This window comes from Stegostoma tigrinum, chromosome 2 (genome assembly GCF_030684315.1).
Source record: "Stegostoma tigrinum isolate sSteTig4 chromosome 2, sSteTig4.hap1, whole genome shotgun sequence".
In the NCBI taxonomy this organism is placed as follows: domain Eukaryota; kingdom Metazoa; phylum Chordata; class Chondrichthyes; order Orectolobiformes; family Stegostomatidae; genus Stegostoma; species Stegostoma tigrinum.
The window spans coordinates 82,555,890-82,577,237 of record NC_081355.1 but is presented as its reverse complement, the minus strand read 5'-3'; the positions used below and the strand labels follow the sequence as shown (position 1 = coordinate 82,577,237).

The following is a 21,348-nucleotide window of genomic DNA, read 5'->3' as shown; positions in this document are numbered from 1 at the left end:
ATTCTGGTAAGAAATGTGTCAGGACAAATGTTTGCAATGAAATGCAATTGTGTATAAATGCCCTTTCTAGTCTTCTGCAGTCATGTGAGTTCTACCATGACAAAGGTGGAGGATATGGAAAAACAAAGGTAAAATGAGCTAAGGTACAGAGCATTGTGATCCATGTCAGTTCAGATCAATGGACCTCTAACTCTCCCCTATATTCTCAAGTTTGAGGATTGAAATGTAGATGTCAACCAAATAAATGTAATTTTAAGGTGTTAAGAGGAAGGTATACAGGAGACATCAGAGGGAGGGTCTTCACCCAGAGAGTTGTGAGTGCGTGGAATACTTTGCCAGTGGTAGTCGTGGAAGCAGAGTGAATAGTGACATTTAAGCGACTGCTGGACATGCACATAGACAGCAGTGAATTGAGGGGAATGTAGGTTAGGTTATTTTATTTTTGGATTAGGATTAATCCTTGGCACAACATCGTGGGCCGAAGGGCTTGTACTGTGCTGTACTTTTCTATGTTCTATGTTCTGGGCAACAGGTTAATTCTTCAATTATATACAAGCCCATAGCTCCTTGAAAATGGCGACACAAGTAGTCAAGGTGGTAAAGACGGCATATGGCATGCTCAGATGGGGCACTGAGTCTCAGAACTGGAAAGTCGTGGTGCAGCTGTATAACACTTCAGTTAGACCACATTTGGAGTTATGTGCAGTTCTGGTCCCCACACTATAGGAAGAATATGGATGCTTTGGAGAGAGTGCAAAAGAGGTTTACCAGGATTGGAGTGTAATAGAAATAAAAAAAAGGCTGGGCAAGCTTGGATTATTTTCACTCCAGCAATGAAGGCTGAGGGGGTGGCCTAATAGAAATATATAAAATTATGAGGGGCGTGGATAGTCAATTGGCTGAACAGTTAGTTTATGAAGCAGTGCGATGCCAATAGCGTGCGTTCAATCCCCACACCGCTGATGTTACCACAAAGGACACTCCTTTACAGCCTCTCCGCTCACCTGAGGTATGGTGGTTGTCAAGTTAAATCACCACACTCATCTCTTTCTAATGAGAGAGAAGCCTTAGAGTCTGGTAAGACTATGTCAAACTGACTTGACAGCACAGAAACTAGTCTGTGCCGACCAGATTTCCAAAACTGATCTAGTCCCATTTGCCAGCATTTGATTCATAACCCTCTAAATCCTTCCTATTCATATACCCATCCAGATGCCTTTTAAATGTTAGCAGTGGACCCAGCAGCGATACTTACAGCATACCGCTGGTCACAGGCCTCCAGTCTGAAAATCCCTCTACCACCACCCTCTGTCTGCTACCTTCAAAACAATTTTGTATCCAGTTGGCTAGCTTCCCCCGGATTCCATGTGATCTGATGTTGCCAACCAGTCTATCAAGCGGAACTATTTCCAATTAAAGTTTGACCTTCCTGAAGTAAGATCGTCAACTATGCATTGTACTCCAGACATAATTTTAATGAGGTCTACAGTCGTTGAATTTTATCCTCCTTGTAGTAAAGGCTAACATTACATTTGATTCCTCATTACTTTCTGTACTTCAATGTTGACTTTTGGGGATTCATTACAAGGACACCAAGATCCTGCAGGCCCTCACCAATCAATTTAAACCACATTCTTTAACAATACAGTTGTTCTCTTCATCCAAGTAATTAATATAGATCTTAAATAGTTGATACCCCATATTGATCTACGTGACGCTGTAACAGTTACTGTTTGTCAACGTCACTTCTACAATGATGCTGACAACACCGTTCCCTCCGCAGACAGCGCTCCCTCCGCCAACAGCACTGCCTCCATTGCTAACATCGCTGACCACATCACTACTTCTGCTTCCAACCACATGACCGTTCCTATAAACACACCCACTCCCCAGACATTCTCTACCCCCCCCCAGTCCCAGCTCCAGCTCTACACCTAGCCCCAACCCCAGCTCCAAGCCCTGCTGGGTATTCATCATCCCCCCAGACCTCTCCCTCACTGGAGGATGAACTGTCAGTCCTCAGCAAAGGACTCACCTTCACTCCCCTGCACCCACATGTCAACAAATGCCGTACATGCCTGAATGTCAAATTCTTTTTCTTCCGCCTCTGTGCCTATTTCTTTGGCAGGGAGTCTAATCCACCCTCTGCAGACCCCTTCTCCCACCTCCAAATAACCCCATCCTCCTGAACACCACCTCACAGCCTCCTACCCTCACTCCACCTCTTCAACTCCAACTGCCAGCATCAATCACCTGAATCTCTCCACCTCTTCACTCAACTCAAACCTCTCCCCAACAGAGCACGGCCCCCTGCTCCAGCCCCAACCTCACCAACAAACCTGCTGATAAGGGGGCACGATGGTGATTTAGCATACTCACCTCTACGTCAGAGGCCAGGCGCCAACTACCTGACATCTCTTCCGACCATCCCCTCGATTGTGGCCCCACCCCTAATCAGCAAACCATCATCTCCCAGACCATCAATAACCTCATCACCTCACGAGACCTCCTGCCCACAACCTCCAACCTCATTGTTCCCCAACACTGCACCACCCATCTCTATCTCCTTCCCAAACTGTGCGAACCTGACTGCCCTGGCTAACCCACTGTCTCTGGCTGCTCCTGCCCCACTGACCTCATCACCACTTACCTCAACTCTGTTTGTTCTCTCCCAATCCAGGAACTCCCCACATATGTTCAGGACACCACTAACACCCTCCATCTCCTCCATGACTTTCAATTCCCCAGCCCTCATCATCTTCACTATGGATATCCAATCCCTGTACACCTGAATCCCCCATGCAGACGGCCTAGAAGCCATCCCATAGGCCCAACCAATCCCACTCTAATGACAGCTCATCCGCCTATTGAAACTTCCTTATCCTTAACAACTCCTCCTTTAACTGCTCCCACTTCCTACAAATTAAAGGGATGGTTATGGACAACAATATGCGTGCCTCTTCATAGGATATGTGGAACAGTCCCTCTTCCAAAGTAACACTGGAACCATCCCTCACCTCTTCCTCCATTACATTGACGGCTGTATCAGTGCTGCCCCACGCTCCCATGAGGAGACTGAACAGTTCTTCAATTTTACTAACACCTTTCACCCCAACCTCAAATTCACCTGGACCATCTCCGATACCTCCTTCCCCTTCCTGGATCTCTTCGTCTCCATCTCCAGTAACCGTCTCAGCACTGACATTTATTTCAAACCCACCAACTCCCATAGCTACTTGGACTACACCTCCTCTCACCCACCCTCCTGTAAGAACATGATTCCGTACACCCACTTCCTCCAACTCCGCCACATCTGCTCCCAAGATGGAGTGTTCCACTCCCAGATATCCCAGATGTCCTCCAACTTCAAGGACTGCAACTTCCTCCCCTTACCCCCTTGATTTATAATGCCCTCAACTGCATCTCTTGCATTTTCTACACTTCTGCCCTCAAACCCCCGGCCCCAACAAAAATAAGGACAGAGTCCCCCTGGTCCTTACATACCACCCCACCAACCTCCAGATCCAACGCATTATCCTCTGCCACTTCTGCCATCTACAATCTGACCCCAACGCCAAAGAGATGTTCTCCCTACCCAGCCCCATCTGCTTTCACAGGGACTCCCGACTCACTCCGCGACTCCCGCATCGACCCTAAACTCCCCACTAACCCCACCACACCTAGCACCTGTCCCTGCAGCCACAAGAACTGTTACACCTGCTCCTATACCTTCATTCTCACATCCATCCAAGGTCCTAGACAATCTTTCCAAATCTGACGGGATTCATCTGTCCATCGTCAACATGGTCTATGGTATCCATTACTCCCGATGTGGTCTCCTCTACATCAGTGAGACCAAGTGAGGATCGATGACTGATTTTCAGAGGATCTGCACTCTGTACGCCATAATCAACAACACCTTCCGGTTGCCAGCCATTTTAATTCCCCCTCCCTTTCCCTTGGTGACATGCCCATCCTAGGCATTCTCCAGTGTCACAATAACGCTATATGCAAACTGGAGGAACAACACCTCATATTCTGCCTTGTGGAGCTCATAGCCTGATGGCATCAACATAGAATTCACCAGTTTCAAAATCTCCCCACCCTGTCCTTATCCCATGTCCAATCCTCCCTCTCATCCCTGGATCCTTGACCTGACACTTCTCGTCCATCTTCTTTCCCAACTATCTGCTCCACCTTTCCCACTGACCAATCTCAACTAACCCCTACCTGCATCCACCTATTACTATCCCACCTACCTTCCCCAACACCACTGCTCAATTTATTTCTCAGGTCCATTCCGCCACCATAGTCCTGATGAAAGGCATAAACCTGAACATCGACTCTTCTGCTCCTCTGATGCTGCCTGACCTGCTGTTTTCCTTCAGCTCCATACTGTATTGACTCTGACTCCAGCATCTGCAGTTTTTGCTATCTCTGCGTTGTTGTTTATTATCTTGTGAATGACTCATTTTCCTGACTTTCAGTCCTTCTGCTTAATTAGACAATTCTCTACCTATGTTAATACATTACCCTGATGCCATAGGCTCTAATCTTATGTTGTAACTTTCCAAGGATCAATTTGTCAAATGCTTGTTGGGAATGCATATTTGTTACATACTCTAATACCCCTTGATCCATTCTGCTTGTTACATTCTCAAAGAACTCAAACTAAACTTTCTGTTCACAAAATTATGTCCACTCTACCCCATTGCATTCTAACTTTCTAAATGTTTTGTTGCTATATCTTTAATACTCAATTCCAGTGTTGGCCCAGTATTGGATCTCAGGCTAACTGGCCCGCTTTCCTTCTTTCCTTTCTTGAACAAAGTTAACATTTATGGTTTCCAATCTGCTGAGTCCTTGTTAGAATCTAGGGAATTTTGGAATTGTACAACCAATGTGTCCACAATCTCTGCAGCCACTTCTTTTGAAACTCTAGGAGGCAGTCCATCAAATCCAAGGGACTTACTGTAAGCTATAAGGCGCATTATGGTTCCCATTATTGTATCTACAGTGCTAATTGAGTCACCAAAGAAACAGACCCTTTGATCCAACTCATCCATGCCAACCAGATATTGTAAATTAATCTAATCCCATTTGCCAATATTGGCCCACATCCGTCTAAACCCTTCCTATTCATATACCCATCCAGATGCCTTTTAAATTTTGCAACTGTACCAGCCTCCACCACTTCCTCTGGCAGCTCATTCCATACTCACCACCATGTGCATGAAAAAGTTGCCTTTTAGGTCTCTTTTGATGGCTATTTTTAAGGTATTACCTCCCTTTTGTCTCTTTATTTTCCACTATTCTTGGCTGCTCTTTGTGTCCTCTCATATAAGGAGAGAAACAAAGTACATGTCCATTTCATTATTTCTTTTTATTAATTCCTTCGTCTCACATTCGAAGGAACCAATGCTCGTACTTGTAGAAGTTTTACGATCTGTTTTATATTTCTTACTTTTCCTTCATAGTCCGGTTTCTCCCTCTCTTTTGTCATCCTTTGATGGCTTCATAAACTTGCCTAACCTTCTGGTCTACGACTAAGTTTTGCATTGTCATACTTCTTTTCTCTCAATTTGATAACACCCTTGGTCAGTCATGGATCATGCAGACTTCTGATTGAGCCTTTCCTCCTCAATGGAATGTATTAAGAGTCATGAAATATCTTCTTAAAAATTCTGCCATTATTTCTCTACCTTTTAATCTGTTTACTTATTGTACTTTAGACAACTTTGTTTTCATGCTCTTGCAATTTTTAAAACATTATTCACTCATGGGATGTGGACTTTGCTAGCAAGGCCAGCATTTATTTCCCATGCCTAACTGCCACTGAGTGGTGAGCTATCTTCTTCAACCATTGAAGGTGATGCAACTGTAGATGCCCACAGTGCTGTAAAAAATGGAGTTCCAGGATTTTGACCCAACATCAAGGAAGTAAAGGTGATATAGTTCCAAATCAGATTGGTGTGTGGCTTGTAGTGGAACTTGTAAGTGATTGTTTTTCCAATTGTCTTTATTTTAAACATTAGTTTCTTCCCAAACATTTATCATCTGAACAGATTGAGAAATTCTACATGTTATGATCACCACAAGATCATTTTTTATGATATCCCTAATCAATCTTGTCTCATTAACTTTGCTGGTCCAAAGTAGCCTGGTCTCTGGTTCTGGAATATACTGACTTAAGGAACTGCCTCAAATGCAGATCCTCTATCCCAATGGCATATTTCCGCTTTCTCCCCATAACTCCTGATGTCTTTAATGGACCATAACAACTATATCTTTCCAAGTTCTCCCCAGTCCCAGGAAAATATTCTTAATCCTGGCACCAGGCCAGCAATGTGCCCTTTGGAACTGTCAATTTCAACTGAGAGAACTTATATCATTTTCTGAGTACACTGTTCCCCCTTTAAATTAAACTTCATTTAGCTACCCCTCCACTCCCCTATTGAAGGTTTCCTGCAACACAGTGTTATGATCAGTTTGCTCATTGTTCATACCTTCATCCACATAAACTGTAAGATCCACAGACCATTTGGACATTGCATAGATTCATGGAATTTTTCCAGCATGCAAACAGACATGTTTTCGGACAGACATGAAATCATGCCCTTACCAGTCAATCATCCCACCTGTTGTAATCCTATTTTCTAACACTTGGTTGGTAGCCTTGCATGCTATGTCACTTCAAGTACTCATACAATTTAAATGTTTTGAGGGTTTCTTTCACTAACACCCTTTTAGGCAGTGAGTTCCAGTTAGTCACAACCCTCTGGGTGAAAGGAATTTTCCTCTAATCCCGCTAAACATCCTGCCTCTTCCCTTACAACTGTGTCCCCTGGTTGTTGACCCCTCTACTCAGGGGAAATGTTTCTCCCTACCTATGCACTCAGACTTTGCATATCTCTATCAGATCCTCCCTCACCCTTTTCTGCTCTAAGGAAATCAACCCTAGCCTATCTCGTCTCTCCTCATAGCTTAATCGTTCCAGCGCAGGCAACATCCTGGTGAATCTAATCTGCACCCTCTCTAGTGCAGTCACATCCTTCTTATAGTATGATAAGCAAAACCACAGACAGTACTGCAACTGTGGACTAACTAATGTTATCCGTTAACATAGAACATAGAACATTACAGCACAGTACAGGTCCTTCGGCCCTCGATGTTGTGCCGACCTGTCATACCGATCTCAAACCCATCTAACCTACACTATTGCCCATCATTATCTCCTTGCACTTGTATTGAATGCCTTGACTAATAAAGCCCAGTATCTCGTAAGTCTTTTTACCCACCTTACCCACTTGCAATAGTTGAAGCTCCTTCAGTGCTATCTTCCCCAGACCTGCCTCATTCACAGTCATACCCTTCAGTTCCTGAACAGGGATTAAATCCTATGTACTTAGCACATGGGGCATGTATGCCTTCTGGAACAAAGCATCTATGTAACTTTCCCCCTCCTTGCTGCATGGTGTCTGAAATTCAGGCTCACTCCTGCCTCCAAGGTGTAATGCAAAGATACCTCTCAAGAGCATTTTCATACTGTACGCCAGGTAACAGCCCTGTTTAAGGTTTTGCACTGCTGTGTGTTCAAAGTTGAGGTGGGGATCAGTACTTTAAAATAAAATGAATCTCAGGCAATGTTATAAACGAGGCATTAGTGTATCAGACTGTTCAACACACCTCTCAACACTCCCATTATCTGCATGAAAAAACTATATCAGGTAGAGTATAAACAGTGTACAATGGATTGTCGGACAATTTGCTTTAACACCCAAAATGAAATTCGTCCCTAATTAAGTCATAAATATCTACTATAAAATGCCCGAAGAGGACCAATTAACTTGCCTTTATTGTAAAGACCAGCATATGGGTGGCATTGTGGCTCAGTGGTTAGCATTGCTGCCTCACAGTGCCAGGGACCTGGATTCGATTCCATTGCTGGGCGGCTGTCTATGTGGAGTTTGCACATTCTCCCTGCATCTGCATGGGTGTCCTCTGGGTGCTTTGGTTTTCTCCCACAGTCCAAAGATGTGCAGGATTAGGTGGATTGGCTGTGCTAAATTGTCCGTGGTGTTCAGGGGTGTGTAGATTTGGTGGGTTATAGGGCAATGGGTCAGTGCGGACTTGTTGGGCCAAAGGGCCTGTTTCCATGCTGTAGGGATTCTATGATCTATATTTAGGGGAAACAAGTACCTGGCTGCACTGATTCACATTTAAATCACTGAACATTGCACACTTATTGCTCCAAAACTGGATCTGGTTTTGATGATGATTCCGTTCCCTACCTGCAAGGATTCTTAGACAGGCCTCCCGCATTTCCTAACAGGAGACTCCTGTCCGTGAATTTCCAGAACAGAGCTCATTTGAACGTGTCTGCATTTTGAAACAATCTCCTTTCCCGGGCAAGGTGAGATCTAAATGAGAACAAACAGTCCATTCTCCTTTGCTACATAAATCAGACACTGACCACCAAAAACATAACAAGGCAGATCAGTAGAAGTTTACGATAAATTGAATCCCTACAGTGTGGTAAGAGCAGAAGCAAATCGAAAACGAGTACGAGCATGAATGTGTTGAATGTGTACAAATGTCAGAAGTCTAATTCATGAAACTTTACAACAAATATCCAGACAAAAAAAATGAAATTCTCAAAAAAGAAATTTGATTAACTGCATAGTGCATTTCATGCTGAATGTTTAACCTAGCAACTGATTAGTTACAGTAATTAGGATAATGCTGCTGCAACAGTACTAATTCAGAGATATTATCATGTAGTCAATTAAAATAAACAAGCAACTTCACTTTGTCCAGAATTAGTGCATGTTTGTTCCATAGAGACAATTATTATGGGAATAGCGGCACCTGCTAGAATAAGTATAATTTAATCTTGAAAAAGTAAACCTTAATATCTGATAGTGAACTGATGGCCCAGAAATTTCATTCATGGTCAGAAATCCTATTTCCATGCCGGTTCAGACAAAACAAAATGCAGACATATTCAAATGAGCTCTGTTCTGGAAAATTCAAGGACAGGAGTCTCCTGCTAGGAAACATGGGAGGCCTGTCCAGGAATCCTTGCAGGCAGGGGAAAGAATCATCACCAAAACCAGATCCAGTTTTGGAGCAGTAAGTGTGCAATGTTCAGTGATTTAAATGTGAATCAGTGCAGCCAGGTACTTCAACAGTAACTGTGAAATTATGTCAGGTAAATGAAGGTAAGGGATAGGACAGCAGGATGCCAGTTGATGAAAGGGGTGGGGATTTCATGTCAGGGGAAGGGAGTGTCAGATCTGGGGTGTCAGAGGTCGAGGGTTGGATGTAGTTGAGGTGTCAGTGGTTTGTCAGTTTAATCGTTATCGAGGAGTCGGAGAGGGTTTTCATCCTCCAACTTTTCCTGGTCAACAGTAATCTTAAGTGAGCGGGAACTCTTGGAAATTTTTGACTTTGACAGGCATTTTCAGAAGATTCCAGGAATTTGCTCACTGGAATTTTCAATTTCATAGGAAATTTCTTCGGAGTCTGCTATGTTAGGAATTCCACACAGTCTCAGTGTGAAAGTGGAGTCTACCGTGCTTCAACAACACGTGGCCATTGGAGTATCCGGACTGTGATAAGAAAACTATTGATCAAGACAAAGGAGTACAATGTTTACAGCCATTTAAAGAACACAAGATACAAAGGGACACAACATTAAAAATTCAGCCAGGCTTTCAAGGGTGTTTGAAACAATCAAATCAATTTTCCAAAGGAAATTACAAGAAGGGCTTGCATGGTCATGGGGGTAGGATGAAGATATGGGACTGACTAAATTACATTACAGAGAGCCAGAATGCACGCAATAGACGAAATGAGATTATGGTCCCAAGAAAAGTTAGGAAACCTATCTTCACGTAAAGATTGGTAGAAATCTGGAACTCCTTTCCTTAAAACATTGTAGGTTTTCATCCAAATAATAACTTTAAAAGCTGAGATCAATAGGTGTTTGCTAGTCCCAGGTTTGCAAGATATGGAACCCAACGTGGTTGGTTGGAGTTAAAATACAGTTCAGCCACAAGATTAGTGCTTAGCAGAACGGGCTTAAGGAGTTGAATGGTTTACTCCTATTCCTAATTTCTGAACAGGCATTACCTATGTACACTTCACACAAGGATGTGCTGCTGGGACATGACGACAAAATAACCTCCCCATAGATATCAGTAGATAGCTCAAAAGAAAACCCATGCATGATCCAACAAACATTGTATCTGAATAAGAATTAGAATATTCACAGGATAAATAACACCTCTACCAATAACCACCTAAAATCCACATTTTTCTGTTAGCCATTACTTATTATGTATACTCCAGCTACTTATTCCATCCAATGTCCTTGAAGTTAAACACCAAAATAGTAGGGGAAAGAACTCATGCAGATAGAAATGGCAGGTCTCATTGTTTATTGCATCAGGTTATAATCTATTCTTAAACCTTAGTGAATACAATCATTGTTAACAAAACTTTTGAGACATTCACAGAAGTAAAGTTATTTGATTCAAGTCAGTAACTCTGACTTTCAATGGTCACTGACCACAGTGCACATACTCTATTTCAAGCAAATCTAAGATTGGTAGAAAAAGGCAGTGGCTTCAGAGTGATAAGTTCAAGTTCATCAACATTTTGTTTCAGCATAACTCTGCCCACCACTTTCTTCATTACTGTGCCAAATGTCAGCCTATATTATATACAGAGTTGGTGGATGCTTGAACCTAGAATCTTCAGGGTGGAAAGCAAATTCAACTAATCAGGTTGACACCAGGTGTTTCAACCAGCAGCTGACAGACCCATTGCTGACTACAAATTCAGAGACAAGTTCTACTGATCACATGAACCCTATCTAAGTAGAGGTTGGAACCTCATGGCAAAGTTGCTGATGAATGTAAATGAACGCAATTATTCATAGTCTGCAAGTAACATTATTCTTTGGATAAGGCAAATATTTTCCCACTGGTGTGACATAATGAAATAAGTTGTAATGTGATACAAAAACTGCTCCAAGGCTTCAGTTTGCTAGATTTTAACACTGAGAACTGCAAAGAATTAATTATTGAACATTATATTGCAAAGCGATGTATTGTGCTGTGTATGGCTTGTTAGCCAAGCACTGTTTAATTTCTAATCAGTAAGATGCAACACACTTGAGACCACAGAAATGAAATACTTAACACAAGCATATCAATTCTATCTATCTATCCATATCAATATATAGCCATAGCTCAGAAAGATGGCAGCCACTATCCAATTTGTCTCGTGAAACAAGATCACAAAAATAATACAGTAGTCATAATAACAATACAAACTGACTGATAGCAACATTTTAAAACCCTTTTGTTCCTTTGCTGATAATTTTACATATTTTTTGATTATTTTCATAACCTGTAGGTAATAGACAAAAATCACCTTCCATTTATACGTCCACCAAACAATCAAGTTGTATATTCTACGTTTAGCTAAGAACAAGACCAAATAATTCAAGCTATTATCTCTTAAAAACTGCCACTGTAATACATTCAAGTGATAACATAACTAATTTAGTTATTCATTCATGAGAAATAAATGAATCCAGTTTGTACAACACATTTTCATTTTTACCTATCATTGTTTCTGAATACCTTAATAAATCACAAGTTGTTTAGACAGCCCTCCACACAGATGCAAGCACCAAAAGAGTAACAAATTGACTTTGAGCGGACAATTCTGGAAAGTAAAAACCCAAATATCCAATGTTACACTCATATAAAACATATCCAGGTAAAACTGGTGATAGTGCGAAGCAGATTTATCGATCTGTGATTCTTTTCAAATCACCTGTCCATCTAGTTGTAGCCGTTTTCTGAATCAACAAGTTCATAGATGCTGCTTCACTCCTTGGAGAAGACAGACTTGAACCAGGCCTTCTGGCTCAAAGGTAAGAATACAACCACAGTGTCACAGATGCCCCTCAAAGGCAAAGTTGCTGTAGACCTGAGATAATGGGAACTGCAGATGCTGGAGAATTCCAAGATAATAAAATGTGAGGCTGGATGAACACAGCAGGCCAAGCAGCATCTCAGGAGCACAAAAGCTGACGTTTCGGGCCTAGACACTTCATCAGAGAGGGGGATGGGGAGAGGGAGCTGGAATAAATAGGGAGAGAGGGGGAGGCAGACCGAAGATGGAGAGTAAAGAAGATAGGTGGAGAGAGTATAGGTGGGGAGGTGGGGAGGGGATAGGTCAGTCCAGGGAAGACGGACAGGTCAAGGAGGTGGGATGAGGTTAGTAGGTAGCTGGGGGTGCGGCTTGGTGTGGGAGGAAGGGATGGGTGAGAGGAAGAACGGGTTAGGGAGGCAGAGACAGGTTGGACTGGTTTTGGGATGCAGTGGGTGGGGGGGAAGAGCTGGGCTGGTTGTGTGGTGCAGTGGGGGGAGGGGACGAACTAGGCTGGTTCAGGGATGCAGTAGGGGAAGGGGAGATTTTGAAACTGGTGAAGTCCACATTGATACCATATGGCTGCAGGGTTCCCAGGCGGAATATGAGTTGCTGTTCCTGCAACCTTCGGGTGGCATCATTGTGGCACTGCAGGAGGCCCATGATGGACATGTCATCTAGAGAATGGGAGGGGGAGTGGAAATGGTTTGCGACTGGGAGGTGCAGTTGTTTGTTGCGAACTGAGCGGAGGTGTTCTGCAAAGCGGACTCCAAGCCTCCGCTTGGTTTCCCCAATGTAGAGGAAGCCGCATCGGGTACAATGGATGCAGTATACCACATTGGCAGATGTGCAGGTGAACCTCTGCTTAATGTGGAATGTCATCTTGGGACCTGCGATAGGGGTGAGGGAGGAGGTGTGGGGACAAGTGTAGCATTTCCTGCGGTTGCAGGGGAAAGTGCCGGGTGTGGTGGGGTTGGAGGGAGTGTGGAGCGAACAAGGGAGTCACGGAGAGAGTGGTCTCTCCGGAAAGCAGACAGGGGAGGGGATGGATTGTAAATGGCGGAAGTGTCGGAGGATGATGTGTTGTATCCGGAGGTTGGTAGGGTGGTGTGTGAGAACGAGGGGGATCCTCTTAGGGCGGTTGTGGTGGGGGCGGGGTGTGAGGGATGTGTTGCGGGAAATACGGGAGATGCGGTCAAGGGCGTTCTCGATCACTGTGGGGGGAAAGTTGCGGTCCTTAAAGAACTTGGACATCTGGGATGTGCGGGAGTGGAATGTCTTATCGTGGGAGCAGATGCGGCGGAGGCGGAGGAATTGGGAATAGGGGATGGAATTTTTGCAGGAGGGTGGGTGGGAGGAGGTGTATTCTAGGTAGCTGTGGGAGTCGGTGGGCTTGAAATGGACATCAGTTACAAGCTGGTTGCCTGAGATGGAGACTGAGAGGTCCAGGAAGGTGAGGGATGTGCTGGAGATGGCCCAGGTGAACTGAAGGTTGGGGTGGAAGGTGTTGGTGAAGTGGATGAACTGTTCGAGCTCCTCTGGGGAGCAAGGGGCGGCGCCGATACAGTCATCAATGTACCGGAGGAAGAGGTGGGGTTTGGGGCCTGTGTAGGTGCGGAAGAAGGACTGTTCCACGTAACCTACAAAGAGGCAGGCATAGCTGGGGCCCATGCGGGTGCCCATGGCCACCCCCTTAGTCTGTAGGAAGTGGGAGGAGTCAAAAGAGAAGTTGTTGAGTGTGAGGACGAGTTCAGCTAGGCGGATGAGAGTGTCGGTGGAGGGGGACTGGTCGGGCCTGCGGGACAGGAAGAAGCGGAGGGCCTTGAGGCCATCTCCATGCGGAATGCAGGTGTACAGGGACTGGACGTTGCTGTAGACCTGTTTGTCAATAGAGCTATTTTCCTCATTAGAGAGATAACTTGTGGTGGTTTAACCCGAGGGCCACCAAGAGGTTGAGAAGCTAAGTCCTTCATGGTAAACTCAGCCAGTGCGGGAATCGAACACAAGCTGTTCATATTGCTGTGCATCACAAGCCAGCTATCTGCCTAAGCAAGCTAACTAGCCTGCACCTCTACTCCTCCTATCAAAGTCAAAACCTCGCACTTTCCCACGTTGAATTCTACCTGCCACTCGTTTGTCCACTCTCCTAGACTATCAAAGTCCTTCAGCAGCTCCCCGCTTCCTCAACAGTACCTGTCCCTAAACCAACTTTTGCGTCATCCACAGAGTTAGCAGTAATGTTTAATGTGAATAGTTGTGGCCCCAGCACTGACCCCAACGGAACTCCACTAGGCACCAGCTGCCATCCTGAAAGGGACTCCTTTATCCCCATTGTGGTCTCAGGAGGTGGTGACAGACTAACAGAATTATTCTAATACTGTTAATACAGAGATCCAGGTAATTGCTTGGGGACTCGCATTCGAATCCTGCCATGGCAGATAGTGAATTTGAATTCAACAAAAAATCTGGACTTAACAGTCTATGGATTGTTGGAACCATCTGGTTCACTAATGCACCCTAGGGAAGGAAACTGTCCTGCCTTCCATCTGGCCAACATGTGACTCCAAACCTACAGCAATGTAGTTGGCTCATAAATTGCCCTCTGGGTAATTAGGGATAGGCAAAAAATTCAGGCCAAGACAGCAACGTCCTCACTTGTGAATGAATTTTTAAAACTCCCCACTTCTTACCTTCTGTCAACCAGTCAATCATCTATCCATGCCAGTACCTTGCGCCTAACACCATGGGCTTTTATCTTATTTAATAGCCTCCTGCACCTTGTCAAGGCCATCTGGAAATCCAAATAACTGATATCCAGTGGCTGTACTTTGTCTACTTAGCTCATTACCTCTTTAAAGAATTCTAATAGACTTGTCAGGTATGACTGCCCCTTGATGAAGTGGTGTTGGCTCAGCTCTATTTTATCATGTACTTCCAAATACTCCATAATCTCATCCTTAATCATGGACTGTAAAATCTTACTAATGACTGAGGTCAGGCTAAGTGGTCTATGATTTGCTGACTTCTACCTCCCTCCTTTCTTAATTACATTTGCCATTTTCCAGTCCTCTGGGACCCTCCCTGACTTCAGTGATTCCTGAAAGATCACCACCAATGCCTCCACAACCTCCTCACCATTCTCCTTTAGAACACTGGGATGTGGTCCATTTGATCTGAGTGTATTATCCACCTTCAGACCTTTCAGCTTCCCTCACATTTTCACCTTCGCGATGGCCACTGCAGTCTTCCCGAACTCTCCTTAAGTTCTGGTATGCTACTGGTGTCTTCCACTGAAGAAGACTAAGTACTGAGTCAGATCTTCCACTGTTTCTATATTTCCCCGTTGTTACCTCCACATTGTCAGCACAGGGACATTGCCATTGTGCCACCGTACCCTCCCATGCAAGTTACTGTCCTCATTATGCGTCTACATGGGGGAGGGAAGAGGCATTCAGTGGGAAGGGATGACTGGATAGACCCTCAGCTCGAACCAATGTCTAGACCCTCCCCCTTTTCCCGGCCAGTGTCTGGACCCTCCCTCAGCCTCCTCCAGCCAGTGTCTGGCCCTCTGGAGGTAGTTACCTTGCCTCCATCACGGGGATAAGCTGATGCTTCATCCACCTGACATCCCCGGGGGCCGAGTCGTCGAAGGACATGAAGACTAAGTGGGTGTGAGCGGGCAGACCGTCGACCAGGGCGGCCAGAGACGCCGTTGAGCTCCAGAGACATTCGAGGAAGCCGGACTTGTTGGTGAACGCCTGGAAGATGAAGGAGAGTCCCGGCTGCTCCGGCACGGCCGGGTAGCTTAGCGTTCCGTTCAGGGTTTCCAGGACGAAGGGAGGGGCGGCCATGCCGGGCTTCAGGCCCAGGCGGGAGCCCGCTTCGAGCGGCGGCGTGGCCCCAGAGCCCAGCTCGTCGGCGCTAACCCGAGGCCTCGGGAGGCCGGAGTCGTCGCCGTACACGGTCCGCTCTTTAACCTGCCACAGCTTCTCACAGCTGAGGCACCCCACCGACAGTGGAGCCCCGGCCTGGCTCCCCGGGGGGATCAGGACCAGGAGAAGGAGAAGCTGCACCGACCCCCAGCCCATCGGTGCCCGCTCTCAGAGCCTCCCAAAGCCGTCGCCCCGTCACTGAAGTGTCGGCCTGAACCCTGTAACCTCTCACTTCCCCCTTTACTGGGGAATTACCAGAAACTGTCCGACAGGCTTATCGAGGTTTCTCCACTTTGTTTTTGTAGTGCTCACGTTGTCTAACGGGTTGGTTGGACGTGGTGCAAAGTGATGTACCAGTTCTGAATGTTCCCGTCCCTGTTATCTATTCGGCGTCAAGTTCAAGGAAACATTTCAAAGAATTCACATTTGCAACTAGGCCAATTCCTTTCGGGCAGTAGCCGCCTTCTGAAGTAAATCATTAGCGCTGGTAACCAATTCTGAAATATTTGTTCTCGCCAACTGTACCATGACTTTGGAACAAATGAAAAATAAAATACAGGAAATCTGAAATAAAAGGAGCAACTAGGCTAAAGTTCTGAGGAAAGTTTCTCAGGATACGTGTGGTTGGTTCTTCTCGAAGTTTCTTCAATACAGCACAGGCATGGTGGGTGGTTTTTGGGCTGGTCAAAGCCTGTCCTCTCCGGGCTGACAGCATCATTTTTCTCCACATACATTTAGTCTTTTTCTTCTTCATTTCTCCTCCTTCTTCGAGGCCGGAGTGGTCTCAGCAGGGTGGCAGCTGCGTGGATCGGGACTCCTGGTGGTAATGGTGCCAGGAGCGGGGACTCCTAGCAGCAGTAGGCCCGAAATCTGAATTATTGGCGGTAACGGTGCCCGAAGCGAACAGAAGTCTGGAACCTGGACGCTTGGTGGTGTCAGCGAGGCAGCGGCAGCAGAGCTGGGGCATCGGCATCAACATTGCTGTTCCTGGAGTGGGACTCCTTGGGCACCAGAACACCTTCCAGGCTCCTTGCAGAAGCCTGGAAGCCATGCTTGAGACTCCATTTTGAACAGAACATGACCTCTTACTTAATTCCTTTCTATCCTTAGTGTAACTCAAAACGCCACCAAATCGTAGTGACAAAACACTTCCCACTATATCTTCAAGATATATATGACAATAAAGCATCCATTCATTCAAACTGGCATTGCCGACAGGGGTAGCATTGATTACCGATTGAGTTTTTGGTGCTTGACCCAATGCTGTTAGATCAGGGTTTTCATGCTTTGGCCCAGAGTTGGTGATTTGTATGTGAACTGTATGTGATGTTGGAGATGTTCCCTTACAGCTGCTTTGGATTAAGGATTGTGGGTTTGTAGATATTGCTGAAAAAGTTTGCCAAGTTGCTATTATCTTGACTGCCTGACATGCAGAGCACACAGTGTAGCAGCAGTGCACCACCAGGGAGGAAATGAATACATCAGCTGGTCAATGGTGTTGTTCAAGTGCACTAGTTTGGCCTGAATGGTGTAAAGTTTCTCAAGTGCTGTTTGAGATGCATTCATCCAAACAAGTGATCCTAACTTGCGCCTTGTAGACAGAATTCAGAATAAGAAGACAAATCTTTTGCTGCAGAATACCCATGTGCTGACTTGCTCCTGCAGCTCTGGCATGTATGTGGCTGATCCATTTAAGATGCTGATCAATGAGGGTGCTCAGGATGTGAAAATCACAGAAATAAAAGCAAAATTCTGTGGGTGCAGGAAATCTGAAATAATAAGGAAATGCTTTAAAGTGGACAGAGAAAAACAATGTCAAGGTTTTAAGTCCCATATTCGAAAGAAGAATTCCTGGACTAGAAACAGTAACTGTTCTTCATGCAGGAGCTGTCACGACTGCTGAGTTTCTCTAGTACTTTGTTTTTATTATGTGAAAATCACCAGAATTAAGGTGCGGAAGAAAGCAGTTCATTGTATTGTGCGTACAGCAGCTCCGAATTAACATTTTGACCAGCTGCCCTTCTCCTGCATTACCCATAATCTTGAATATTGTTTTAGTTAAATATGATGCAGAGGTGCCCGTGTTAGACTGGGGTGGACAAGGTAAAAAAAATCACACAACACCAGGTTATAGTCCAATAGGTTTATTTCCTTATAAAAATAAAAATGCCCCATGATATTTTTCAGAGTGGTAACTAGGTAATATATGATAAACACAATTGAAAATGGGTTTATGAAAAAATAGGCATTTTTGTCCATTGTTTAGGTCATCACCTATGAATGAACATTAAATAACTGGAAAATACTTCAAAAGCTACACAGGATCATTTTCCAATTATATTGGTGTAACAATTGTCAGTTTCATAGTAAATTAAAAGTGGAAATATATTCAGAGACTTTGTTAATGTCCATTGTGTCAATCTACCTATGATAAAGCTTAGTTTTAGGAACACAGAACAGTACAGCACAGAACAGGCCCTTCAGCCCACAATGTTGTGCCGACCATTGATCCTCATGTATGCACCCTCAAATTTCTGTGACCATATGCTTGTCCAGCAGTCTCTTAAATGACCCCAATGACCTTGCTTCCACAACTGCTGCTGGCAACGCATTCCATGCTCTCACAACTCTCTGCGTAAAGAACCTGCCTCTGACATCCCCTCTATACTTTCCACCAACCAGCTTAAAACTATGACCCCTCGTGCTAGCCATTTCTGCCCTGGGAAATAGTCTCTGGCTATCAACTCTATCTATGCCTCTCATTATCTTGTATACCTCAATTAGGTCCACTCTCCTCCTCCTTTTCTCCAATGAAAAGAGACCGAGCTCAGTCAACCTCTCTTCATAAGATAAGCCCTCCAGTCCAGGCAGCATCCTGGTAAACCTCCTCTGAACCCTCTCCAAAGCATCCACATCTTTCCTATAATAGGGCGCCCAGAACTGGACGCAGTATTCCAAGTGCGGTCTAACCAAAGTTTTATAGAGCTGCAACAAGATCTCACGACTCTTAAACTCAATCCCCCTGTTAATGAAAGCCAAAACACCATATGCTTTCTTAACAACCCTGTCCACTTGGGTGGCCATTTTAAGGGATCTATGTATCTGCACACCAAGATCCCTCTGTTCCTCCACGCTGCCAAGAATCCTATCCTTAATCCTGTACTCAGCTTTCAAATTCGACCTTCCAAAATGCATCACCTCGCATTTATCCAGGTCGAACTCCATCTGCCACCTCTCAGCCCATCTCTGCATCCTTTCAATGTCCCGCTGCAGCCTACAACAGCCCTCTACACTGTCAACGACACCTCCGACCTTTGTGTCGTCTGCAAACTTGCTGACCCATCCTTCAATTCCCTCGTCCAAGTCATTAATAAAAATTACAAACAGTAGAGGCCCAAGGACAGAGCCCTGTGGAACTCCACTCACCACTGACTTCCAGGCAGAATATTTTCCTTCTACTACCACTCGCTGTCTTCTGTTGGCCAGCCAATTTTGTATCCAAGCAGCTAAGTTCCCCTGTATCCCATTCCTCCTGACCTTCTGAATGAGCCTACCATGGGGAACCTTATCAAATGCCTTACTGAAGTCCATAAACTTCTTGGACTTCTTGGAAGGCCTGCAGAACAGGTTCAGTTAGCAGAAACTTTGCAATAGCATTTAATTCTGCCTACTTTCAGCATAAAATAGCAACCTATTGCATGAAGTGACATCTTCAATCTTGATAATACCAATTGCAACATCACATATGGGTATGATGTAAACTGCAGGTATTTATAAATAAATAAAAGGAGCTGGGGAAATTTCAGTTTTGGCAACCTGTTGTGAGAGAAATAAAGTTAAAACTTGAATCCTAATAAGACTTCTTTGGAGATGGAAGTGAAATGGTTTTTATATGGTTGAGAAAAGTGGAGGAAGAAAGTCAGAGGGCAAGGATGATTAGAGGTCAAGGTTCCTAGAACAATAGGCAAATTGAATGATAATGACTGTGGAAAGAGACAAAGCATAGGCCCTAAGTAGATGTGTATGCTGGGCTTTTGCTTAATAATCTATCATGGAGTTTTCAAAAGATCCTGTGGAAACTCACACAAGCTAATTTAAAATGGAAATTGATAGATTTCTGGCGACTAATCCAACTGAATGGCAGAATAAATGCAATGGATTGAAGGGCTGACTTCTCTTCCTATTTACTTTCCTTTCACGTTGAATTTTTATTATAAATTATAGTAAGTCAATTTTCCCAGGTTTTGCACACAGCAAGTCAGAAACTATGATAACTGTCTAGCACTACTATCTCCTTCCCTTCTTTAAAGGAAAATAAAAACACAGAAAATAGGAGCAGGAACAAGCTCACTTCACTACAATCATGGCTGATTCTCTGTCTCAATGCCATACGCTTGCTGCCTCCCCTTACCCCTTTAATCCTTTAGTATCTATTCAATCAGTACCTGACCTCCACTGCCTTATGTGATAGACAATTCCAAAGCTTTGCCACCTTCTGGATGAAGAAATTTGTCCTCATCCCAGTCCTAAATAATTACTCTGTACAATGAGATTGTGATCTCTTGTTGAGAACCCCTAGCCCAGGGTGCACATTAGCCTGCATCCAATCTGTTCAGCCTGGTCAAAATATTATATGTTTCAATGATATCCCGTCATTCTTCTGAACTCTGGTGAATCCAGATCTAATTGATTCAATCTAATCTTAACCTGCCATTCCAGGAATAAATGTTGTTTATTTTATTTGTTCACTCGTAGAAAGTGGACATCCCTAAGGTTTTGGAGTAGATTTGTAGCTCAGATTGTGGGTGTTGAGGTTGGTTTGCTCACTGAGCTGGCTTGTTGTTCTGCAGACGTTTCATTACCATGCCAGATAACATCATCAGTGCAGCCTCCGATGAAGCATCAGTGTGTTTTCCTGAACACCAACTGGCTACAAAAAGACATGACCAATACTCACTCGTCTCAATCCAAATGGATAAGGAGAACCACCAATTCGAATGGGACAACACCAAAATCCTATGACAAGGTAAGCAAAGGCAGGCACGGGAATTCCTAGAAGCCTGGCACTCCACGGAGAAAGCCATTAATAAACAGAACTCAACCCCATGTACACTCCACTATGAAGGAAAACAAGAAGTTTGGCAATCCAGCTCAATGGACTCCAGAGTTTAAAAACCTGGCAGGAAAACACACCGATGCTTCATCAGAGGCTGCACTGATGATGTTACCCAGCATGGTAATGAAATGTTTGTGGAAAAACAAACCAAAAGTGGGCATCCCTTGGTTGCTGTTGAGAAAGTGGTGGTGAACTGCCTTCTTGAACTGTTGCAGTCCACTGGCTGTGGATTGACCCCCAATGCCATTAAGAATGGAATTCCACAATTTTACCCCAGTGACAGTGAAGGAATGGTGATATATTTCCAAGTCAAGATAGTCTGATTTAGAGGGCTTATAGCCTCCAAGTTCC

At 44.5% G+C, this 21,348-nt stretch overlaps 1 protein-coding gene across 2 annotated transcripts in view; it reads right to left on the bottom strand.

Annotated features, from left to right (window-relative positions):
* The window catches only part of si:dkey-256h2.1 (uncharacterized protein LOC337520 homolog), a 205,749-nt gene extending 189,230 nt beyond the window's left edge, over window positions 1–16,519 (bottom strand). The window contains exon 1 of one of the 2 annotated variants that reach the window (XR_009447272.1): window positions 15,532–16,519. Coding sequence is in view for 1 of the 2 variants with exons in the window: in XM_048522441.2 (XP_048378398.2) it covers window positions 15,532–16,037 (506 nt within the window). In the remaining variant the exon portion in view is untranslated. The remainder of the gene's footprint in view (window positions 1–15,531) is intronic. The other variant, XM_048522441.2, reaches the window with a different exon arrangement.
* Window positions 16,520–21,348: the final 4,829 nt, after the last annotated feature.